General features: G+C 38.6%; 3 protein-coding genes across 3 annotated transcripts; all 3 read left to right on the top strand.

Moving 5' to 3' along the window:
- Nucleotides 1-2,237: 2,237 nt before the first annotated feature.
- bcl10 (BCL10 immune signaling adaptor) lies at nt 2,238-5,859 on the top strand. Its single transcript, XM_084732348.1, has 3 exons — nt 2,238-2,793; nt 4,268-4,556; nt 5,207-5,859. Exons 1-3 carry the CDS (start codon nt 2,743-2,745, stop codon nt 5,608-5,610), a joined length of 744 nt encoding a protein of 247 aa, XP_084588474.1. The 5' UTR covers nt 2,238-2,742; the 3' UTR covers nt 5,611-5,859.
- A 2,931-nt stretch (nt 5,860-8,790) lies between these two features.
- Nucleotides 8,791-15,575, top strand: mcoln3a (mucolipin TRP cation channel 3a). The gene is made up of 13 exons (XM_084731903.1): nt 8,791-9,149; nt 9,761-9,992; nt 10,679-10,846; nt 10,941-11,094; nt 11,368-11,449; nt 11,529-11,625; nt 11,728-11,827; nt 13,019-13,131; nt 13,550-13,699; nt 13,804-13,905; nt 13,998-14,120; nt 14,250-14,456; nt 14,565-15,575. The coding sequence occupies exons 2-13, from the start codon at nt 9,765-9,767 to the stop codon at nt 14,703-14,705; spliced, it is 1,665 nt and encodes a 554-aa protein (XP_084588029.1). The 5' UTR covers nt 8,791-9,149; nt 9,761-9,764; the 3' UTR covers nt 14,706-15,575.
- Nucleotides 15,576-16,115: 540 nt separating this feature from the next.
- ssx2ipa (synovial sarcoma, X breakpoint 2 interacting protein a) lies at nt 16,116-24,647 on the top strand. Its single transcript, XM_084731902.1, has 14 exons — nt 16,116-16,427; nt 18,782-18,929; nt 19,129-19,295; nt 19,463-19,672; nt 20,532-20,642; nt 20,742-20,877; nt 20,984-21,059; nt 21,153-21,333; nt 22,072-22,219; nt 22,442-22,578; nt 22,770-22,943; nt 23,045-23,162; nt 23,927-24,080; nt 24,314-24,647. The coding sequence occupies exons 2-14, from the start codon at nt 18,887-18,889 to the stop codon at nt 24,456-24,458; spliced, it is 1,800 nt and encodes a 599-aa protein (XP_084588028.1). The 5' UTR covers nt 16,116-16,427; nt 18,782-18,886; the 3' UTR covers nt 24,459-24,647.
- Nucleotides 24,648-24,682: the final 35 nt, after the last annotated feature.

Below are 24,682 nucleotides of genomic sequence, written 5' to 3'. Positions count from 1 at the left end.
TAATTAATCATTTAGTTATTTGGTCCATCAAATGTCAGAAAATGGTGAAAAATGATGTTGAGTGTTTTTTGCAGAGCACAAGATAATATCCTCAAATGTCTTATTTTGTCCACAACCAAAAGATATTTAATGTACTGTCATAGTGGAGTAGAGAAACCAGAAAATATTCACATTTGAGAAGCGGAAGTCAGAGAATTTTGACTCCTTTTAATTATAAAATATCTCAGAATGATTAATCTATTATCAAAATACTTGCAGATTAATTTAATAGTTAATTAATAATCAATTCTGCCCAAGCCAGCTTATAATTTATCTTATCGCAGTGGATGTTGAGTCTGTGGGTCATGTAAAGGTAAAGTGTTGAGACAAAAGACAGTTTGACCTCATGAAAGGACGATGAGACTCAGCTGTGACTGTTGAAGCTGTTTGAAAGGTTTGAATGAGAAATAGTTTGTTAGATCCTCTCTGAGCAGAGCAGGTTTTGTCTTGGAGAATAGTGCCACCTGGGGGGACTCGGGACCCGGGTGCCTCAGCAGTCCTAAATCAGCAACTGTTTGAGATATTATTCAACCTGCTGTAAAACTTCACAGCTCTTATTTTCTATTATGCGTGCTTTCTCCACAAAAAGGAGTGTGGCTACAAGAAAGATAGACAAAAGTGTTTAAATATCGCAAAACAACAAAGGCAATAAAAAAGCACCAACCTGAACACCAGACACTAAAGTAGCATTATATGTTTTCTTGACAGTTTTATGGGCCTAAATGAGTCGGTGCAACCATAAATGGGCATGCTGGGAGCTCGAGACCAAAAATGCCTTAATGTTAAGGGATAGATACAGTTGGTGTAGGGCTTTGAAATCTTTTAAGAAGAACTTGCTGTTGGAATCTGGAGCCATAATTCCTCCATGACATTGACTTTTCCAGTTCCAGCTTGTACTTTTTTCTCTGGCTGCAGCTCAGGAAAGGTAGTTACACATGGAAAGTTTATGAGAGCTGAATGTAGCAAAAAAAAAAAAAAAAAAAAAAAAAAAAAGGGAGGTAAAACTCAAAGCACAAACCACTGACCAAGATTATTATATTTGCCCCTTTGCTGCAAATAACAGCATGAATTTGTTTATATTATTAAAGTCTGCACTGCCACCCTCTGTTCTCATTTCAGATTCAGATTCAGGTCAACTTTATTATCTCACGCAGGGAAAATTGTTTGGTCCAGTGCTGCAGACATAAAGACACCAAAAAATCCCCAGAAAAAAAAAAAAAAAAAAGAATATCATACATTATAGGACCACAATATACTCATAAACGCAGTTGATCACATTGAGACAGAATAAACCAATAAAGTCAAAAAAACAATCAATCCAAATCAGTAAAATCAAATTTGATGTAAAAGTGCAAATCACCAACAGTTTGTGCAGGCTGACATAATGAGGAATAAGATGTCTTGTACTTGATTTGTGCATATATATACATATATATAATGTTTAAAAGAAAAAACAAAACAAACCAATAACAACAACAAAAAAACAGTCCAGTTATGAAATCTATTGTAAATTGTATGTATATTTTTTATATAGAAATGTACACATGAAAAATCTCTAAATGTGAATTAGCAGAAATCCCCCAAAAAAACTAACAGATGATTTGAACTGAGAGAGAGAGCATGCGCCGATGTCCACAAGCAATGATGATCATGCTCTGTCAATCTTTGTCTTAACTGCAGGTACGTGTGTCCCAAATTATTTTATATCGTTGTTATATATTTTAGGAATTTTGGGAACGTTTAAAAAAAAAGAAGAAAAAAAAAAGTGTTTAAAAGAAAAAACAAAAACAAAACAAACAAACAGTCCAGTTATGAAATCTATTGTAAATTGTATGTATATTTCTATATAGAAATGTACACATGAAAAATCTCTAAATGTGAATTAACAGAAATCCAAAAAAAAGAAAAAAAAGAAAAAAGAAAAAAAAAGATGATTTTCACTGAGAGAGCATGCGCCGATGTCCACAAGCAATGATGATTATGCTCTTATCATCCTTTGTCTTAACTGCAGATACATGAAATAAACCTGACTGTTGCCAACCAAAAACCAGCTCCAAGAGGTTTATTAGGAATCACACACAGAGGTCACATATGTATGTACAGATAGATAGTTAGATAGATGTCTTATAATTACTTATATTACCTCCATATTATAATGTTCCATAAGAAGTCTCTGGTAAATGTACGTCACCTCTCTGCTGTACGTGTGTCAAGTGTGACGATCATCCAACAGCGCCACCCAGTGGACAGTTTGAATTTAACTTCACCTGTATCAGACACGTTGAACAGAGTTTAAAAACTCAACACGGATCAACAGGAGGAAAGTTGGACAACTGAAGCCCATTCTGTCGGTGTAATAGACGGTTTATCTTAATTGTATAGTTTTTTAACTACAAAAACCAGCCGTGAGTGTGAAACTGACGAGTCTGCTGACAGTGAAGTTCAACTATTCTTCTTCTTCTCTTCTCGTGTCGACGTAAACCTCGACACAATCAGGAAGTCCGGGGATTATTGACAGAAAACTTGAATGGACATGCTATACGGCACCTTTTAAGGACAGATAATGAAGAACTACATCCGATAACGCTTACAATTAATGTATTGATGTAGTTTACCTCATTATCACCATATTATTAACTTATATTATCTGGACTCGTCGTCGTTACCCGGAACACCTGGATTTTCAATTTGCGGGTCAGAGGGATGGATGTTCCTCATCTCACTGAAGATGAAATGGCAGAGATTAAAAAAGACGTGAGTACTGTTATTCTGACAAAATATTGCATCCAAACACAAAATCATTCAAATATGGCAATGTATGTTGAAAATACAGACAGATCTACGGCCGTGCTGCCACTTTTTGCACCTCATTTGTCGTTAAAGAGGCCTGTTAAAGGAGGAAATACCCCACCACACCTTCTCTGTGACCACATGAACTATCAGTCCTCTGGATGATTAACAGTACCACGGTCACAATAACACACAAAAACTGGAGACTGAGGGCACTTTTATTGTTGAACAGACAGGACTCACTACCAGAAGCTCAAGCAGAGATAGAAACAACTCTGTGCCATGGAGAGCAGGACCACACCAGGTTATACAGCTGATATCAGACCCCCTGCTTTAGGATTTACTGTTATGTTTAGTTAGGAAGTTACCCAGTAGTCTTTGGTTTGAGTGACAACCTGCAGATCCTAAGCAAAGAGTTACCCCTCCTAACAGCAATAGCTGCAATAACAAGTCGATTAATCAATTAATTGTTAGCTGTCAAGCTAATCCTAAACTATTTTGATATAGGCCTGGGTTATATAGCTGAAAAACCTATCAAGATAGTGGGAAGTGTCATATCGGTTGATACCGATAATTATTGATCATATAGGTTGTGACTGACAACATGTTGTATACTCCAAGGGGTGGAAGTAGTTAAGGTGATAGAAAATAAGTTTGTTCTATTATAACTGGGAGATACAGGCAAAATCACATATCATGGTATTTTTGACCAAATACAATGATTTGGTGCTTTCACAAAATATTAACACAAGGGTTTTTTGCATTTTTCTTAATAGGTTCTTGAAAATGCTAACAATCAATTAATAAGCTATAATTAGTAAGATACATAACACGTTTTTTCTTTTTTTTTTTTCTCATTTTCATTTTTTCTCTTTTTCCCCTCATCGTAAGTATAAGTTTAAAAAGCCTATATTATCAAAACAAAAAAGACAATTAATCTGTAAGTATTAAATTATCTGTTTTGCTCTGAGACTTTTCATTTTTTGGATTTAACAGCCATAGCTGTACCAGGGAGACTTGAGTCTGGAGCTAGAACGTTTAATAGGATAATCGATTAGTTGTCAACTGTGAAATTAATTGTCAACTATTTTGATAATCTATAGATCAGTTTGAGTAATTTTTAAGGAGTAAAATCCCCTCAAGATTCTCTGATTTCAGCTTCTTAAATGTTAATAAACTGCAATAAACTGTCTGCAGTAGTTTTTATATTTTTTTTTGCCAGTGGACATTGACAATATGGTCAATTCTATTAGAGGAGAGACTTGATGTTTTCTATAAGTAGGTGAAAAAATAGTGCATATATCTGTATCAGTGAAAATGAGTTATATCAGACACTGGCATAAATCTACTATTGTTCATCCCTTGTTAGTTGCAGCTCTGCTAACAGCTCACTTAGTTCTCCTTTTGCCTCTTCTGCTCGGCTGCTGTGGATCTCCAGGTGCTGACCAGATTGCGGCACTACCTCTGCGACAAGATCAGAGCCGAGCGCCACCTCGACTTCCTGCGCTCTCGTAGGATCCTGACGCGGGACGACGCAGAGGAGATCAGCTGCAGGACCACGCAGACCAAGAGGACGGCCATGTTGTTGGACATACTGGCCGAGAACCCGCTGGGCCTGGACGCCCTGACCGACTCCATCAAAGAGATGCGCTCCCAAAACTTCCTCATCACCAAAATCACAGATGAGGTGCAGAAGGCCAAAAACGAGAAGATTGAGTCTCTAAGAGGTGAATGAGCAATCTATGTTATGTTCTTGATGCTTTAAAGGGACATTTCAGTGTTTTTGAAGTGGGGTTGTATGTGCTTATACATAGTGAGTAAGGCTGGGTATACATTTAAGTTTATAAGTTTATAAATTTCTGACATCTGTATCACTTTACGGGTGATACAGATGTCAGAAATTTATAAACGATACGTGTTCAATACCCATCACGTGAGTGGAAGCATTCCTGAAATAATGCTTCCCCATTTTATGCTTTTATTTTTTATCAGATGCCACAGGTGTGTAGTATAGCAGTACTATTATCATTTTCCTCTGTCTCTGGCGTTCTTTAACTATCAGACTGCACCAGACCTTGGCAAAATGTGGCCCTGGGGCCGGACGCAGCCCACTGAAAGGTTTCATGTGACCCACAAGATCATCATGGAAATACCAAAAATTAAAAGTCTAGCAAAGACAGTCCTTTCCATTATTAGAAATTTGGCCATTATTAGGACCTTATATAATTTGTGTGGCCCACAGCAGCCTGATGTGCCATGAAAAATAATGAAAAATAATTGCCCACATTTACAACCTGACTTAAAAAAATCACTCCCTTTAATTCAACTTACTCACTTTTACTTACTTTCGACTTTTCCCCTCTCTGTCACTCTACAGCAGCAGCTTCTAGTTCCTCATCTGACAGCAACCTCAGCCCTTCAGGCACAACCAGCGACCTCCCCCCGACGTTTTCAAACAGTTCCACCCTGCTCTTCCACCCGGACGGAGAACGAAGCCCGTCCATGTCAGACATAGCGGGCTCAATCACCCTGCCGTCGTTACACAGAGGTGGTGGAGACTTACCGTCTGGTGCTGGCGCTAGCATTGGCGTAGTTTCCTCCACGACCTCTTCCAGCCTCCCGAGGCCCGGGGATCCCGGGGCTCCCCCCCTGCCAGATGAAGTGATGGTCGAATCTCCCTCCAACATAGACGCGGGAGCGCCAGGGTACACCAGCAGCGGAGGGGACGCAAACTTCCAGCCTCTCCGGTCGCGCTCGCTTACTCCACCTAGAAATTTATAATGCAATTAAAAGGACAAACCAACAGAATCCTCGACCACTCAACTCATAAATGAACCCTTGCATTATTGTCTCACACTCTTTTTGGTGTTGCTCTTACCTTTAATCTGGCAGTTATCAAGAAATCGCTACACATGGGAAGGATATACTACTACTATACCAGTTAGCTTGTTACAAGAGAAAATTGGGACAACTTGGGTATCGAGACAGAGCGCAATTAAGTCCCGCCCACACTGGAGGGGAAAACAATCCATTGCTTCTTGTTACTTTCCGTCTCCTAGCAAACAACAGAAAATGTCTAAAAGCTGCTATGTGCTGGGATGCACGGCCAATAAGTCAAAGAACCCAGATTTAAGATTTTGTAAGCTGCCAAGTCAAAAAAAAAGTGGATACAGACATGAGCAGCATGAATGAGGAAACTGTGGGAAAACAAGACATTTGAGGACATAGAGAAACACTGATGGACATTTTTCACCATTTTCTGACAAACGACTAAAACAAACGACTATTAATAGATTAACTGAGAAAATAATTAACTGATTAATTGACTATGAAAATAATTGTTAATTGCAGCCTTAAATGGTGATCTTACCTGGTTTGTCAGTTGAACTTGCTGAAGTAATCTTTTGACGTGCTTTGATGTCATCAGTGAGCTGCAGTCACTATGATAGCATTTCAGCACTTGGTTTCATGTTGTGGTGTCGATCGTTCCCCCCCGGGTGGGTGTGGTCGTGCTCTGTCTCCATTGTTTGAAAGTTTTTGATGGTGGTGCTGACTTGAAATTAGCTAAAATAATACCTTAGTTTTGAGAATATATACATGTTTTTCGCAAAACTTCTGTTTTGTATTAAACAACCAACCGCGTTAAATGTTAAATGTTGTCTAAATGAAAGCAGGTGGTTAAAAGTTTGCCTAAATATAACTGGTAAAATACTGATTTAAATCCGAAACTGTCTGATCAATATACAAGTAAAGCAGAGTTAGAATGGATGAGAGCAGCTAAACCCACTTGACTGGTGGTAAATATAGATTCAGAAGTCTTTGCCACTTTAAACGCGTTAGATAAGAAAAAAAGTATTGCTTTTCTGACCAGACGGGTGAGCAATTATGTTATGTCTTTGCTGTCACATAGAAAACATTAAAGAAATAGTGGCGCTTTCGGTCTGCCTCTATCAAAGTGGACAAAACTGACACGTACACTTAAACTATTAAATCTTTAGGTAATGTATTTCAGCCACTTTTTCTAACATTAAAACGCTTCATTTTGCTGCTTCCCTGCTGTTGAACCAAACTCCATTCTAAAAGCAGGTGTTTTATGGTAAAATCATATTTTCTCACATTTAAAACTTTAGTCACACCATCACTAAGACTCAATCTACATCCACAATCGGCACACACGTCTTCTGCTCAGTAACATCATAAACTAACCTATGAAGAAGTGTTCGACACAAACGCACATACTGACCGGCCGCGTTTTCAGTGTTTGTTTTCGCCCGAAGCGGGGTGCGGTCATCCTCAGCACAGGGATGTGATGTATGGCTGTTCTCATTCATTTGATGACACCTTTCGGTACTTAATACTTTCCGATACTGATGCTTCAAACTTATTTGTGTGTGTACTGAGGTTTGATACCCATGTAGAGAGCTAAGAAAATCTGACTCATCCACTCCTACCTACTCCTCCTCTGTTATCAAAGGTGTGATGTATGAAAACATGGCAGCTACAGTTAAGGTGCTGTGAGGAAGTTTTATACACTGGAATGACTACTTGAGCCTCTGTGTGTGAGCCTGATCTCACGAGACGCTGCCTTTGACCAGAGCGATGTAACTTCAGATAATGATTTCCAGTTCTTTCTGTGCAGCATTAAGTAAACAAGTTGCTTTGCATGTTCATCACTACATGAAGTCTTGAATCACAAAGCATGTTGTGAAATACAAACTATGTCCTGCTCTTTACTTCATTCACTGGTCATGTACATTAATCTGTTGCAAACTAAAGATTTTCTACAAGAACTCAACTCATGTTTTCTTTCTTCATTTGTGACTCTTGGTTTAGAAATACATCTTGTAGTTTAGTGTTAGAAAGTGAGGACATACAGTATTATTAAGGCAGGGGTATCAAACTAATTTTTAAACAGTTAAAGCATGTCATAACAACCTACAAATAACACACCTCATCACCACCTTTTTAGTGGGAAGAAGTACATTCTGAAAATGTTGCCAATTAATGAAAAATAGATGATGGACAGCCTGAAACGGGTGCAGTTTCAATAAGGTTTTAATGTTTTTTCATGTTCAATACTGTAATTAATGTGCACTATAACTTACAGATGATTAGATGATAAGAACAATGTTTTTTTAAGTTTTCAATACATTTCCTTTCCTGTGTAGTAATGCTAGTGTGAAGCACAACACCAACTTCAGTGGAGCTAATGAGGAAAAAGGTTAGGTTGTCTCCTGCATTGCAAACTATTTCCATATTCACAGTTTTGTCTGAGCCTTAGCAGAAGGGTGCCAAGAAATATTGTTTTAGGATAGAACTCTGATACAGATTATTTTGTACTAATGCTGCTGATTGGCAACGGTTTCATATAATATGTTCAATATTTTTTCAGGTATTCTGGTCTGGAATTAATGACTGCAATTTTTTACACTTTGCAAAGTTGTCCAGTGGGCCACAATGGACCCTTAAGAGGCCCTGTTCTGGCCTGCGGGCCATACATTTGACACCCCTGTATTAAGGTAACAACAAGCAATCCGGTAGCACTGAACATTACAGTTAATGTGGTAATTGTGGGGTAATAGTTTGAAAGGTAACAATGAAGTCTTACTGTGTAGTTACTACAGTAGTACTAAACTATTCTGTAATAGTATAGTAATGTTTTGGTAACAGTTTGTTAACAATAAAATGATTTTATCTGTGCAATAATGGTATTAAAGTTGGTAATATTAATATGGTGACATTAATGGGGTAATAACCTGATGATAACGAGGTAATGTAGGTTGATGTTTTTTTTATATTAAAGGTGACTGTTAGCGTTTTTATAATGCTGAAATTCATCCTCTCTTATCTTCCAAACATAAATATAAGATTGAATTACATGTTAAATGCTGTGACTTGTTACCTTGAAACACTGTGTAATAATCCTGAATCAGGACTGCAAAATGAGGATCTACCTGCTTTTATTTAATTTCACACCACTTTCAATTTATCACATTTGACTCATTTGCTTTCTAATAATACTGTCTTAAATGATATTCATGATATTCACAATGTCAAATTCAAATGACATTTTTGACAGATTGCAGACGCCTACAAACAAGCGGTGTCAGTTTGTGTGCGTGCAGAGACTGTAACTGGGGAGCTCTATTTTTGTTTTGGAAAAACTGGAAAAGCTTAAAATGACACAGACGAGTGACAGTCATTGTGGTGAAGGCTGGTGCGGTGACTGCATCTGCAGCTGATATTCACAGACAGACAGCAGGGAGTGTTAGACTAGACAGTCTGTGGCTCACACACACCTCCACAGCAGGTATCAGCAGGTAATTCTTATTCTCTTATTTTACTGTATATATGTTAACTTTTTCCTCAAAGTTTTGAGCTCTTACTATGTAATATATACTGTATATGTAGATATATTCCAGCCAGGGGTTGTAAAAATTTTATATAATTACACCCAAATAATATGTACAATGTAAGAGCCCTTAATCTCCGGTCATTCTGTTCGCTGCTGTGATTTCTCTGCAAAGATTTTAAATTTAATAGTAAGATATGTTAAGTTATTTGCTAAAGACGTAGTTCAAATCTGACTTTATTGTCTGTTATATGTTCATTGTTCCAGGCAGGTCTGCTCCAAAAAACCTTTAGTGAGCTAAAAATGGATGCCACTTTTTTTTTTGTTATTCTGTTTTATTATTTATTTACAGCTAATTTTAGCATAATAGTCATGAACTCCAGACTAACATTTAAAAGAAAGTGAAGTGTGACAGCTGTGAGCTCGTGCCGGAGAACCAGTTTGATAAACATCAGAATGACTGGAATGGTTGAACTCTTTACCTTATCTTCAACATATCTCTGATGTGAGCTAACAATATGAAGAAAAAGACAAAACTGTCTTCTCAGAAACAGTAAAATAATACTTTATACTCTATAGAACAATGGAGGACTGTGAGCAGCTGTTGTCCGGGAGGTCAGAGGAGAGGAGGGTGAACGGTCACTGCAGGTGGAGCTCTCACAGTCAGAGCCTGGAGTCGAAGGTGGTGGAGGACTTCAGACGGAGGCTCAAGTACTTCTTCATGAACCCCTGTGAGAAATACAGAGCCAGGGGTCGCAAACCGTGGAAACTGATGATCCAAATATTAAAGATTGCAATCATCACGGTCCAGGTATGATACAGAATTCTTCAGTTATCATGATTTTTTTATTATTAAGACCCCCACAACAGCCATGTTTCTACTGCAGGAAGATTCCCCAGGGACGAGGAACCTTTGGATGAACTAAACGCATTCCCACAACAGGAACCAGATTCTAAATTAAGTTCCAGGGACATTGTTTTACCTTACAAAAAAGTTCCTGCTAGTGGGCGTAGTATTTTCTCAAAATACAGGAACTTTGGATTGTATTTCAGCATTCTATTACAGCCACCATTATTAAAAATCCTGTGTAAAAACATGTGCCACATGCATCATCATCATGTGCGTCTTACATCAATAGACTAAATAGTCAGATTTTTCATGGCTCTTTAGGCTGCAGTGGAAACATAGACAACAAGAGGCTGAAGGAACCTTGTAATTCCTTGAAAAGTAGTTCCTAACACTTAAACCTCCAGGTACTGAGGGTAGAAACACAGCTAATATATGCACGTTAGACCATAAACCCCCATTTGACCTAAGTACTACAGTTGTGCAAACTTAGTACTTCAGTGAGTTTCTCTTTTCCTGTTTCTTATACTTATTTAAATATTCTGTTTCTCCTGTTGCTGAGGACCCCCTACAACCCACTCAAGCTCCCCAACTTGAAAATGTCTTTTTGTCTCAAATCAATGTTTTCTTTATGCCCTTCTCTGCCTCAGTTAGTGTCATTTGGCCTGAGCAACGAGATGATGGTCACCTTTAAAGATGAAAATCTGATGACATTCAGACACCTGTTTCTAAAAGGATACAAGGATCACCGGCTGGAAAGCTACGCTCTGTACACGAAAGCAGATGTGTATGATCACATCTACTACATTATCGACAGGGTACTGACATTTGAGATAGTCTACTATTATATTACACTGGTATTTTGTGTGGAAAACTATGTATTTCACTCTTCTTTCCATATTTGTTTTTCAGTACATCAACCTCCAAAACGTGACAGTAGGTAACCTTGCATACGGGATGGTGGATGGCAAGTACAGTCCTCTGTCTGTCTGTCAAGAGTTTTACAGAAACAGCAGCATTGATCCTGGAAATGAGACCTTTGACATCAATCCACATATTGATAAAGGTACAAAGACACAAAATTGCTCCATAAATACATAAAAAAAATAATTTAAACATCAAGTAGATTCATAAGTAGGTGTGGAACTTGTGCATATAAGTCCATCAGCTACCTTGGGTTTGTACAAGATGTATTTTTGGAATCTGTTCCATGGCATGAATGGAAAATCATCATAATGTGGATTTAAGCGTGATTCATGAAAAGAGGAAGCTGAACCATCCAATGACTAACTCATCTAACTGCTTTTGAACTTATTGCCCATGCATTTCCTCCTTACAGATTGTATTTCCATATATCCTGTGCAGTCGTTTGACAACAGCAGTTTGGCAACACGTGTGAACTTCTCCTTAGATTTCAAAAGGTGACTGAACTGAAAATACAGGTTTCATGCTGCTGGGTGATAAGAGTGCTGTCTGTCTAATGTTTGTTTGTGTGTCCAGGCTGCTGTCAGTGAGCATCCAGCTGACTCTGAAAACCATCAATCTGCAGACTGTCCGCCACCACGAATTACCGGATTGTTATGACTTCCATATAATGGTTGGTGACATCATCTGAAAAATGCCACACCCTAAACAGATGAAACATACATGCTCATAAATAATTTGTTGCCACTCACTAAATCTTTCTATTGTCATACAGATCGTGTTTGACAATCGAGCACACAGCGGGAAGATAAAGGTTGATGTTGAAAATAATGTAAGAATTTATGAATGCAGAGACTGGAATGTAGAAGGCACCTGTAAGTTTTATCCCAAACTCAATTTCATAACAACCACTGAAATATTAAAGAGATTATTTGTTTTTGTTTTTTTTCTGTGAGGTTGTATGAGGTATTTATCTGTACTCACTGTATAGAGTGCTGCAGGTATGAGTCCTAAATCCCAGAGATGAGTTAGCACATTTAGCACTTCCTGTTTCTTTGTCTCAAAGTCAAGGGTTTTTTGAATTGACTTTTTGTTATTTTCCTTGAATAAATTCTGCAATAATCCAAAATCCACTGCAGAAATCCCACTGACTTTTTGCGGAGGGAACCATAGCGATGCTAACTTTTGGTTTGGCCTTCAGAAATTCGGCATCACTGCAGCAGCATATTATCTACAGTGGATGGCGGTCGACATGCCACCAGGAGAAGTTACTCGTACTGGTGTAGGAAGCTAAGCAATGAACTGGACAGGGTCAGCAGCAGAATGTATTTTAGCCACCTAAAAAAGGCCCACATAAAAAAAAAACTTTAGCATATGCTACATTTAGAATATTTTCACAGCTTTATCTTGCCATCATCAGTTGTTAGATAGGCAAAGCTGCCAGATACTTCAGCAAATATAGTAATTTTACTTTACAAAACTCAAGAGTTGCTGGTCTACTGCTGCCTTGATCAGTTAGTTTGTCTGTTATTGTGTGACTATGAATCCAAAGTAACCCTTTAAAACACAGAAGTCACAAAACAACACAAACAAACTGACAGATCGAGACCAGCAACTCCATGTTCTGTGAGATAAAAAGAAGAAAGATCAAAAAACTCTGATTGGTTTGAAGAGAGTGATATTTGGCTTCCTGTCACAAAAAGGCTGTCTGATAACAAGGTAAAGCAGTGTAAATAGTCCAAATACAGTGTACACTTTAGTTGATACCTATTTTTTTTAAAAAGGCTTTTTTTTTAGGTGGTTAATATACATTTTGCTGCTGATCCTGTCCACAGCAGTATATTACTTTGCTTCTCCTCTCTGCTTTTGCAAACTGGGGGCATGTCACCCGCCATCTACTGCAGGCAACACGCTGACTGTGGAAAAGAACCCTTTAAGACACAACCAAGTAAAATGCACCCATACTTATTGCATCAAAGACCAGCAGGGGGTGCAGTGACATTATTCTGTAAACTGCAAGCAGTTCATGCATAAAATGACCTGAAATCTGTGTCTCTTGTTTCCAGCTGATAAAAATGATTACCTCCTCTTGTCATTTGACTCTTTGGTCATCGTCGCCTGCTTCACCTCTCTCATCCTCTGCACACGATCTGTCATCAACGGCATCCAACTCCAATTTGTAAGTTATGTCGACTAAACAAGAGATTTGGGGATGTGAATGTGAGTGTCAGTCTTAATTCATAAATGTACATTCTGAAACAAATAGAAACAAATGAAACTAAATAGTTGAAAAACATATAATCAATCAGACTTTTTTTGGAGTGGGTTGCATTGTGGGGGGGGGGGGGGGGACTCATAATAATCTCAGTATTATTGACAGGTGAGGGTCGAGGCCAGTATTTTATACTGATCAGATTATTTAAGAGTCATCTCCTCCTCATCATATGAGAAGCACAAACCTCTCACATTTAAGAAGTGTTACCATATCACGTTGGAATTGAGCAACTGCCATGTGTAGGAATGTATTCTGGCTTGTTGCATATTTGTTTAATTAGTGTATTTTAGCATTTTACTGTATCTGCACTTCTCTCATGCAGGAGTTCAACATATTCTTCCATGCCTACTACAATAAAATAGTGACGTGGTCAGACCGCATGGAGTTTGTGAATGGTTGGTACATCCTCATCATTGTGAGTGACACACTGACCATCGCTGGGTCAATACTCAAAATTGGAATACAAACAAAGGTTTGTTTTTCATTGAACTTTACCAGCTACTGACTCATTTAATTCAATGAATTGCACTTATGTGATATACACTTTATTTATCTGTACTCTCTTTGTTCTTGCAGTACCTGACAAACTATGACGTCTGCAGTATCTTGCTGGGAACAGCCACAATGCTCGTCTGGGTTGGCGTGATTCGTTACCTTGGTTTCTTCAAGAAATACAATGTAAGAGCTTCAATGACACTGCTTTTTGTTTCTGCACAATAAATGGTCAAAGTAGCAAATGCATATCCTGAAAAACCTGTATTCCTATCTAGATATTAATCTTAACCCTGAGGGCGGCATTCCCAAATGTGATCCGATTCTGCTGCTGTGCAGCCATGATCTACCTCGGCTACTGTTTCTGTGGTTGGATCGTCCTCGGGCCTTACCACGACAAAGTATGAAAATTAAAATCATTAGTTATTTCTCATGTCAGTGTGGTCTTATATATCCACCCAAGAATGAATGTGCTCTGTTTTTTTCATACTGAAATATTAAAATGCAATATCAAAACATTTTTTCTCCAGTTCCGGACACTCGCCAAGGTGACAGAGTGCCTCTTCTCTCTCATCAACGGGGACGACATGTACGCCACCTTCCTGAAGATGAGAGACAAGAGCTACATGGTGTGGCTGTTCAGCAGACTTTACCTCTACTCCTTCATCTCCCTCTTCATCTACATGGTGCTCAGCCTCTTCATCGCTCTCATTACTGACACCTACGAGACCATCAAGGTCAGTCTTAGCCACCAGCATCCAGAGACTGAGAAATATTTTTACATCTTGCAGTAGAGGGGTGTTTTTTTAGATCACAGTTTTTATTTATCCTTGGTTCTTTTCCAGCACCACCAGCAAGACAAGGTACCTGTCTCACAGCTTCAGGCCTTCATCGCAGAGTGCAGGGACCAGCCTGAGTCTGGAAGATACCAGACCGATGAAGAGTCAGCTTCCTGCTGCCTGTCTCAATGCTGCTGCTTTGGATGAAGTGATAAAATGTGGCTTTGTACCTCTGGCAAGTGTGGACAAAGAGTTGGCACATCATGAGGCTGCAGAGAGTCCTGACTGTGTGCATGGAGCATTTGATTATATTAGTGGCCCTCAAACCTCCTCTGACATGTAGAGTTTACAACCCCTCACCCCACAGTTTTTAATCAATCAGGAAGCATAAAAAGTGAAATGGTCAGTTTCAGTCTTAATCAAATATTTCCCAATGATGAACTTCCCCAAATGCACAGAAACAGCATAACTGTAGGTTATGTGGCTTTTTGCAAGCACTTGAGTATACTATTTACTTAAAAATTAAAAAGTGAAAGTATATTTATATGGTATTGAATGTACTATATAATCAAAAAATCTATCCAATTATAGTAAAGGTCACTGTAATTTCTTATTTTTCATCCTTTCTAGTATCTTATTGTACTGTACATATTTTCTGTGTGTAAATATATTAATATAAGAGCTATATGTATTGTGTCAGTGGTTTACTTTTGTGTATGTTGCACTGTGTCTGTGTAGTTTTTGCATCTCTGACCAAATGCATTTTCTTTTTTTTCCTAATTAAGTTGATTCTGACTCATTGTGATCATATGCTGTTTTTATTTCAATACACTATTTGTCTTCAGCCCAACATATTTTTACTGACAACTAGGCATGCATGGTAAATACTGAGAATTTTTTGGTCCGTAGTAGCACATTTATATTGTTATTTATTATTCCAACAATTAAATTATAGCTGATTTGACATATTATGTCAAAGAACTTAATTTGAATTCTTAGGCGCAATGCTGTATGTGTGTTTGTTAAGGTTTTGAATGAACTTTACTAGAAGAAAATAAATTAACATTTGAAGAGTCAGAGCTGTGGTTTGTTTTTGTTGTAATGCTGATGTGAGTTTGCTCACTACATCTTTCACACCTTTCTTACTCACAGTTCAGGTGTGCATCACCTACAGGTTATATGAGCTACTTTTAAAAATACAAAGAAATTTGAAATTGTTGGTTATCTTATTGGCATCTACCATGACAAACAGGTAATTATCGGTTTCTGGTGTTGGCTGAAAAAAAAGTCTATATTGTGTACCTGTTTTGACAACTATGAAAACATAAAATAAAATGTATCCCCACTGTGTCTCTAAAAAGTAAGTCTGGGACAATAATTTCACCTGTACTAACCAGCAAAGTATCTGTGGTTTATATTGTTAATTGACTACATGTAAATCGGGTGTTTTATATAATGAAGTAAGGTGTAGCAGCTCCATATAGGTGACATTTACCTCTTGCCGCCACAGGGGACCCACTGCAGCGCTTTATGACACCTGACAGCGTTTCTCATTTGCATAATCGTCCACTGCACATGTTCATATCCAATGCACGGCTCGCATACTGGTTGCTTAACAACGCTACCTCCAATAACAGAGACGTTTGGTTTGAAGCTGACTGAGGAAAAGACTTCAAAAAAACACAATCAGCTGCGGCAGCAGGAGCCTGTGAACCTGTCCTACTGTCGGGACATCTCTGCTTCGCTGCGTTAAAAAAAAAAAAAAAAAATAGGTGAGGTTTCTGCTTGTTTTGCTGCAGACGAGGCGACGACTGAACTCGACTCAGTTTCTGGTGTTATCGAAGAAGGAGCGTTTTGTTAATTTTGTAAACATCACCGAACTTGGCGACTGTCGTATTGAGCTGACCCATTTCACTTCACGCCGTAACCGTGAGTATGTTTAACTTAGCATAAAGCTGCTACAGTGGTTAGCAAACACTGCGAACTCACGTCACTAACGTAACGATAGCCGTTAATAAACTGCATGTTTGTAATTTCCGACCTAACATCAAATTAATTTGACAGAGCAGGAGTATTATTCTGAGTTACCTAGCTGAAGTGTGCCAGCCGACTAGTTTACACTAAAGTTGGTATGTTAATTCACTATAACCTTTGAAAGCCGTGAAAAACACGGCTCTGGGCAGCTAGCTAACTAACGTTTGCTAACCTGGTAAGCATTAAACGTAAGCTACGTCTTGTGACTAGCGTAAGTTGACAATACATTAACTCTCACTGTATGAAGACATTTTTAACTGGCATCATATAACGTGAAGGTAAACCCACTAAATTAAGCTGAAGCAAACGTGACTTTATCTCCGCCTCAGTGGTGTGACTTCAGATAAAAGTTGTGTGTTTTCTGGTTTGTTAGATAAGAACAGAAACAGTTTTCTGAGATGCATTGACATGAAACACTTGTGTTCACTGGTAACTAAGCTAGGTTAGTTGTGTCCTTACCAACATGCTGCTCACAAGCTTGTGCTCAGTGGTAGAAGTACTCAAATCCTTTAGCTACTTAAGTAAAAGTACAAATACTCGTTACCAGCCAAAAAACGATATTGCATCTAAACCCATAGTTAAGTATTATCAGCGTAATGTACTTCAAGTGTTTGAAGTAAAAAGTTCTCGTTTTGCTGACAACCATCTGATAGCTAAGTGGTTCCCAACCTACGGTTCAGATCCCTCAGAAGGGTCACAAGATAAATCTGAGGGGTTTTGACATGTTTTTTTGAGTTTAACCATAGACTGTACATTATGGTGGATGGAGCTTCTGGGTCTGAAAAGTGAACTCAATATGCTGGTTTCAAAATAGTCTGACACAAGGGATGCACACGGCTGGTTTAAGTCCTGCCATTGGCGGCTTGCTTTAAGTGGCATCGCATTATCTGCTATTTACATGTTCAAAGTCCCAAGAACAACTTCCTAGTTACAACCTACACACTGAAAATGGCGAAGTAGAACCTTGGATGTTAATGGTATGAAGGTAACCAAGCTAACAGCTGTTATCTTTTCTTTTACAGTGATGTAGTATTTTTAATGCTGGAGTTTTCCTCCTGACATGTTCTACCAAAACAAGTTCCCCCTCCACACTATTTTGTAGCAGCACCATCGCTGCATCCTGGGCTTAGTGATGTTTGTGAAGATGTTTGTGATTGGTTTAAAGGGATACAAACAAGGCATTCCCTTATACCAGAATGTGGATGCATGGGTCCAGACCTTTCTCCAGCCTTGAGCATTGTATTGAGAGGTCTGGCTATGCAAGACTAGTTTCAAAATGAAGTCCGTTTGTATGTACTCTATACTTGCCAACCTTGAGATCTCAAAAATCGGGAGGTCTTCATAATTAAAAATAATTGCATTTCAGAGACTTTGTTTCTTCCATTTAGATGATTTTTAAAGAATGAAAATAACTTAATAACTTCCAACAGCATTTTATGTTAATTACTTTTAGGAATTCAAAGGAAGTTTCCCCTCTGGTGGGAACTTGGCAGATTTTACAAAATGCATGCGTATTTTCTTTTAGGCTTTCCTTAAGAAACAGGAGTAATTATTTCCAGAGAGTCTGGTTTCTTGTTGCTGTATTGTTGTCCAGGGGGAAACAATCGATTCATTAATGGGGAGAAATACTACAAAATATTGATCAGTATTCTGTTTCTACATTGCCTGTTTCTGACCTAAAATGTTTTCAGAAGTCTTCAAAGCTTAAAAGCAATACAGCCCTCAGTACAGATACCGCAAAATTGTACTGAACTATAATACTTGAGTAAATGTACTTTGTTACTTCTACCACTGCCTTTACTGTTACATAACATGATTGTAATGTTTTCCCTTTTGTCCATCAAAACAATGTGCTTGAAAGCCCCCGGGCACAAGTCAGAGCATTTCAGTTATTAGTACATTGTAAAGTTGTGGGAGTGTCATGTGAAGTTATCTGGTTTAGCTTGTTTTACCAGAGCATGTCAGGAAAATAATATTGTCCTAAAGACATGAAAGTCAGAAATGCATCAGCACTCTCAGATTTAGTTTCTCTCTGTTTTATCTGTGTAAATCTTTTGGCTTCCGAGTGAGATCATCTTACTACCCTGTGATTTAGCTGCCAGTGGCCAATAGGAGAGCCCTCTTAAACCCCAATCGACATAACCCCCCACTGGCACACGTTGGACAGTTAATCCTGTGTGGGTGAAGCAGCAGCAGCAGCCCAGATTATCTGTTGCTGGTCTATCTCATGGCTTGATGCTCTGTTGCAGGGCTCAGTACCAGTGGGAGCCTCTGATCCACAGCCTGGCTGCTAATCCAGCTCCCGGGTTGATAACTCATGACCTCGCATCCTCGTCTCCTGATGTGTCGGTGATATGGGAGAGTGGTGGACGACTGTGCCAACAGGGACATCTATGGGTAAATGTCTTTGCTAATGGGTGTGTATATTTCAAGAATAGAAAGGCTCATCAGCTCTGCTTTTTTGGGACCAGCTAGAGGTGACCCATATTTTTGTTCTCATTTTAGAGCAGCAACCTAATTTAAGCCTATCAGTATGAGAAAGTACTATAGATGTAGTAATGTACCCTCTCTGTCTTCTGTTTTTTTTTTTTTTCAGGAAACTATGACCTCTCCAACATATCACATGTGACAATGTCCCCCTCGAGACAGAACAACCTTGTGTCAATGTACTCCTCTATGCCCCTGTTCAAAAGCTCCTACAGTGTTATAAGTGCCTTTTGCACAGATGATAATATTCCTCAGTGCATTTCATACATCAATCAGGTACGGAAATTTCGTGGTTTAGTTAGTATTTTTACTAGATGGGATGGTAAATTTGGACAAATGTGCTCCAACTAATGCTCATGATCACAATGTACTTGGCCTTTTCTTAGTGTCTGTGGAAATCATTTACTACAAAAAGGTGACACATTTACCTCTTTCTTTGACAGGAGCTCGCCTCATTGGGCCTCTCCTCCACATGTATCGAGGCCAGCTCACCGGGGGGAGCTGGCCTGAACACAGTGCCAGCTCTGAATGCCATGTATGAGCTGCTCCAGATTCATCGGCGCAACATGTGCAGGTTAGAGGAGCTCGAGAAGGAACAGCTGAAGAAGTCCAGTTCCTTGGAACATATGCAGATGAATAATTCCAGACTCAAGGCAAGACAGATATACAGTACAATACACACAGTCTACAGTATATATACAGCACAATACCCACAGACTACAGTATATATACAGTATAATACCCACAGACTACAGTATAATACCCACAGACTACAGTATATATACAATATAATACCCACAGACTATATCATCTGTCTTGCTGTACAGTGCAGTAACAGATTGTTACCACTAGAGAACAGAAAATAAACTTCTGTTTTCAGCAGGTTTTCTCCCTTTCTCTTCTTCCAAAAAGAACTGATTATATTCTTTGCCATTTTAGCCATTTTAACCATTTTTAGCAAGGATACACCATATAGATTTTTTTCAGCTGATACTGATATGATATAAACTGATAATTAAAAAATACATTTTTGTATTTTAAAAAGAAGTTCATATAGCATGTAGTTTATGCACACCTAAGGATGAGGGAGGCTCAGATGTAGTGAGCAAAGATGGACGTGTTAATATTGCAGCTCTGACCAAACCAAATCTAACTGGCATCATTGTTACAACATAAACAGTTAGACTTTTTCTAGTAAAGTATATCAAAGAACTTTGCAAATATAGTTTAGCTTTTATTCATGTTTTGCCAAGAATTCTAATTAAATTATTTAACATAACATGAAATCTGATATTAGTATAGACATTTTTATTGTCTATATTCATATACAATATTCACGTGTGGATATTGTTTGTGTATTTACAGTCTGTCTACTCAGATGGCTCATAAAAAATTAGGATGGGATTTTGCTCAGGAATCCTCTGATGTAGCTTTAACTCTGAACTGATTGCTTGTGTAGAACACTGCCAGCTGACTGTGCTCATAATAAGTGTGACGTCTGTTTCCTTCTAGGATCAGTTGGAGCTGTCTATAAGGGAGAAATCTGGTCTACATGAGACAGAAAGGCAGTTGCAACTCAAAATTAAGACTTTGCAGAGCTGCTTGAAGACAGAAAAGGATGAGGTATAATTTTACATAATCTTATAATGAGTGACCTTCATGTTCGCAAATTATGTAAGAACACACAGTATGCCTGAGTCATGATTTAATTATCCTGCACAGGTTCAGAAGCTCCAGAGTATCATTGCCAGCCGTGCCTCTCAGTACAGTCATGATGCCAAGAGAAAAGAGAGAGAAGCTGTGAAGCTCAAGGAACGTCTCAGCCAGCTGCTGGTTGACAGAAAAGATAAGAAACTAGGTAAACATGCTTTTCTTCTGTAGAAAATTAATATAGGTTGCTCTTTAGTCTGAGAAATTCTAAAGAAGATAATTAAATGTTGACCCTTTTTCTTTTTTCCAACTAGCCATTGATGTACTGAACTGCTTGGGACGGACAGATGGTAAAAGGAGCCACTGGAAGACTGCAAAAGTGACAGCTAGGTATCATGACAGCCATCTTGTCACTGGTTGGCCATACTTGCAGAATATGTCATCATCAAGCCCATAACTGTATTTTTAAATTGCTGTCTTCAGCCATGAAGGTGAGATGTACAAGTCGTTGCTCAGTGACTATGAGGCGAGTCAGAGGTCCTTGATGCTGGAGAATGCTGAGCTGAAGAAAGTCCTGCAGCAGATGAAGAAGGAGATGATTCACATCCTGAGTCCACGCCAGCCCTCGACCAGAGGAGCTGCTGTAGATGACAGTCAGGAGCAGGTATGGTTTTTTTTTTTGTGGTTCTAATCCACAAAACAGAAACCTGGTGAAGTTTATAGACCTCAGAGTCTTGCCTATTTTGTCACAGTTCAGGAGAGACCAGAGAATTCAGCAAGCTTATTTTGAGCAGAAAAAACACCTCATTATGTAAATAACTTCTTATGTCAACAGTAATCTGTGTGATTACATGTAATTGAGTAACATTCAGGGTGCTGGTTTGCTCATGGTTAGGCCACTAAATACCCCATCAATAATTTGATAAGTCTTTATATTCAAACTTTACCTGCGAGTACGGATGGGTGATGTGACCTGAAATGGATTAACTTTTTTAAAATGTGTTTGTTTTTTGTGGTGCTACCATTATATCATGTTTTTTACAAAAATAATAAGGGATACTCCACTCAGAACATGAATATCTTTTTAGTCTATGGACAATGTAAGAGAACATGTCTTATGAAAGATGAATTGATTAAATAAGCATATGTTAATTTGTGTTCAGCTCTCCCTGCATGTTATTCCAGTCACAGTACAAGACAGTATTTTTAATATGCTAAAACATTTATTATTTATTTATTAATAGTGTTGCAAAATCCATGTCATGGGCAAATATGGCAGCGGTGGTGTTACTGGTATATAGCCCACCCTTACCTGTCAGTATGTTCATATGTGTCAGATGTAAAGAGATGAGATGCTTTCATGTTGGTACGGTAACCTGTTTGTTTCTTCTGCTTTTCTCAGGCTGATTCAGACGGGGAGGAGAAGGTGGGTGACTCTAGTCGGGAGTCTTTGGACCAATCCTGTGAGCAAGCCAGGGAGCAGCTCACCAACAGCATCCGTCAGCAGTGGAGGAAACTGAGGAACCACATGGAGAAGTTAGACAGCCAAGGTACATGCAGCACTGTGACACATACCCTGAAATATGGTGAAAGTAACTGGAGCTCTTGTTTTGCTAGTTTAATAACTTAAATGTTTTGATTCATAGTTTTTTTCTTTGATAAACAACGAAAGTTGTTTGTTATTAAAAAAGTTGGATTCTAGAAAAATGTGTAGCTGTTCCAGCAGGATGAAATTGAGCCTATTAACTGTTGCGTTTTTTTGTTTGCACAAGCCTTGCAAATGCAGAATCAGCTGGAGTCCAGTAAGGAGGTGATACCACGGGAGACCCACGAGGATGAGATGGAGCGGATGAGGCGAGAAGTGCAGCAGTGCAAAGAATTCATTCACGCACAGCAACAGCTCCTCCAGGTCAGTTTCTGTTGGTTTAGAAGAGTAGATGGGGTCAGTACATCTGAGTTTGAGTTTTATACTCATAAGTGCAAATTAATGGAATAAATGAGCCCTTGTCTGTTAACCATTATTGAATGGCATTTGGAAATTCTAAAGAATAATTTGGTCTAAAATAATAAATGTGTGTGTGTCTGTTTCTGGCTGTGCAGCAACAACTCAACACACCGTTTGATGATGAGACAGCAGCTCTTCTTAATGACTGCTACACTCTGGAGGAGAAGGAACGCCTCAAAGAGGAATGGAGGCTCTTTGAGGAACAGAAGAGAAACTTTGAGAGGGAGAGAAAGAACTTCACAGAGGCTGCGATTCGCCTCGGGAGAGAGGTAATCAAATCTTCTGATGTTGCACCACAGTTTTATTTATCTTATGTTGTGGGTGTTGTAATTGCGTTGAATTTTTTTTTTTTATCATTTGAATTCCACAGAAAAAGGCGTTTCAGGAGGACCGTGCTGCTTGGCTCAAGAATCAGTTTTTGAACTTGACTCCGTTTACAGACCGGAGGAGATGTTCCTCGTCTGATGGTCAAAGTGCCTTATCAATCAGTAAGTCTGTGTGAATAAAGACAAAAAAAAAACCTCTAACTGATTAAACTTCTGACTCACAAACAGAACTTTTCAGTTGTAAGAGTGAGGATGATTTGTGCCACAAATTATGGTAGAGAGCTGAAATTATGACATAATTGTGATAATGATGTAATTTGGAGACTACAAAATTATCCGAAAACTACAACAAACAGCAGAGAATGCTACAATATGATTTTGGGTGTATTTAATGGTGCCTCAACTTAAAGAGAAGAGATGCATTTCATCAATTTCTGATGAATAAAGACCACTAGCTATGATATGCTAAAAAAACCCTGTAACAATGTTATTATTTCTTCATCTAAATACCAATGAGATTAAAAGTGCCCTCAGAGTGCAGATGAAAAGTAGCATGAAGTTCTGCTTGATTTGTAATTAATATCCAACATACATAGAGTCTAGCTTTAAAACTGAGCCTGCCAGCATTAAGATAATATAAGGTGATGTAAAAATGTTCAGGAATGTTCATTTATGCTCAAATTATATCTTCCCAAGATTTATTAATAAGGCCTACTTTGAATTAGGTTGAGATGGTTCTGTATTTTCAGAAAGTGGGTCCCCAGGAGAAAAGTTTTGGAAACACTGCTCTGATAAAAGCTGGACAGATTTAAATGCGTCTCACTCACACTCATGATCAAACACATGATCACTCCAGGTTATTGCAGCCTGATGTAGATAAAAAGCATTTTAATTTTACTTTCATTTTAATATCTCCTGCGTTTTAGGAAGTGAGCCAGAGATGAGAATGTCTTCCACAAACTCCCAGCTGGCCAAATCTTCAACCTATGCTACATTTTCCACTCCTAAACCTACACAAAGTGCTACTGTGCCATCCACGACCGAACTTTACCGCACACTCCGCCTCATTCCAGACAGCAGGTAATATTCAGTCACTTATTGTCTGTGTTTTAATGTTTGCGGGGTTGGGGTTTAATATGTGCAGTGTTATTGTATTAGGAATGTGCCAAGCCAGCGTTGGTTAAGAAATTTGAACTTTCAAATTCTTAAAAGATCTGACGTGCTTTGTGTAGGAGTGAGGATCCGACCCTGTTGCTGGTAGTGTTGGTGCTGTGTCATATTGGTTTAATCCTTTTCCTTTTTTAAAATTTCAGTTCCTCCAAATATTCAAATCGAGGATGCTGGCAAGAGTCCAGCGCCATTGAAGATGGAGACACTCGGTTCAAGTCCAAAAGCAGAGTTCGATGTGGAGACTTGAGTATCTTCTCTCTGGGTGAAGATGAGAATAGCCTCAGTTGAAGAACTTCCAGTGCCTTATCTTTTTTGGAGTGTGAATTTGCAGTGGACTTAAGCATCAATTCATGGCTGAATTCCATCACCACTGATGAACACTACTTTTTCTTTTTTTTGCAGCATTGTTGTGATGTTGCTTTGTTATGGACATGCACAAGTCATTCACCAAAGCTGATCAAGCAACAAAGCACTTTAATTATTCTTCCATTGTCCATTTCTTTTCTTTACAA

This window comes from Lutjanus erythropterus, chromosome 12, assembly GCF_056507025.1.
Source record: "Lutjanus erythropterus isolate fLutEry1 chromosome 12, fLutEry1.hap2, whole genome shotgun sequence".
Classification (NCBI taxonomy): Eukaryota; Metazoa; Chordata; class Actinopteri; order Lutjaniformes; family Lutjanidae; genus Lutjanus; species Lutjanus erythropterus.
This window is presented reverse-complemented; position numbering and strand designations above follow the sequence as displayed.

Bases quoted from the DNA above. Each gene is read 5' to 3' on its own strand.
- mcoln3a (XM_084731903.1), top strand. From the start codon at position 9,765: ATGGAGGACTGTGAGCAGCTGTTGTCCGGGAGGTCAGAGGAGAGGAGG. The intron at 11,828-13,018 runs GTAAGTTTTATC...TCTTGTTTCCAG, and splicing joins CTGGAATGTAGAAGGCACCT to CTGATAAAAATGATTACCTC. The intron at 14,121-14,249 runs GTATGAAAATTA...TTTTTTCTCCAG, and splicing joins TCGGGCCTTACCACGACAAA to TTCCGGACACTCGCCAAGGT.
- bcl10 (XM_084732348.1), top strand. From the start codon at position 2,743: ATGGATGTTCCTCATCTCACTGAAGATGAAATGGCAGAGATTAAAAAA. The intron at 2,794-4,267 runs GTGAGTACTGTT...GTGGATCTCCAG, and splicing joins TGGCAGAGATTAAAAAAGAC to GTGCTGACCAGATTGCGGCA. The intron at 4,557-5,206 runs GTGAATGAGCAA...GTCACTCTACAG, and splicing joins GAAGATTGAGTCTCTAAGAG to CAGCAGCTTCTAGTTCCTCA.
- ssx2ipa (XM_084731902.1), top strand. From the start codon at position 18,887: ATGGGAGAGTGGTGGACGACTGTGCCAACAGGGACATCTATGG. The intron at 19,296-19,462 runs GTACGGAAATTT...TTTCTTTGACAG, and splicing joins GCATTTCATACATCAATCAG to GAGCTCGCCTCATTGGGCCT. The intron at 20,878-20,983 runs GTAAACATGCTT...TTTTCCAACTAG, and splicing joins CAGAAAAGATAAGAAACTAG to CCATTGATGTACTGAACTGC.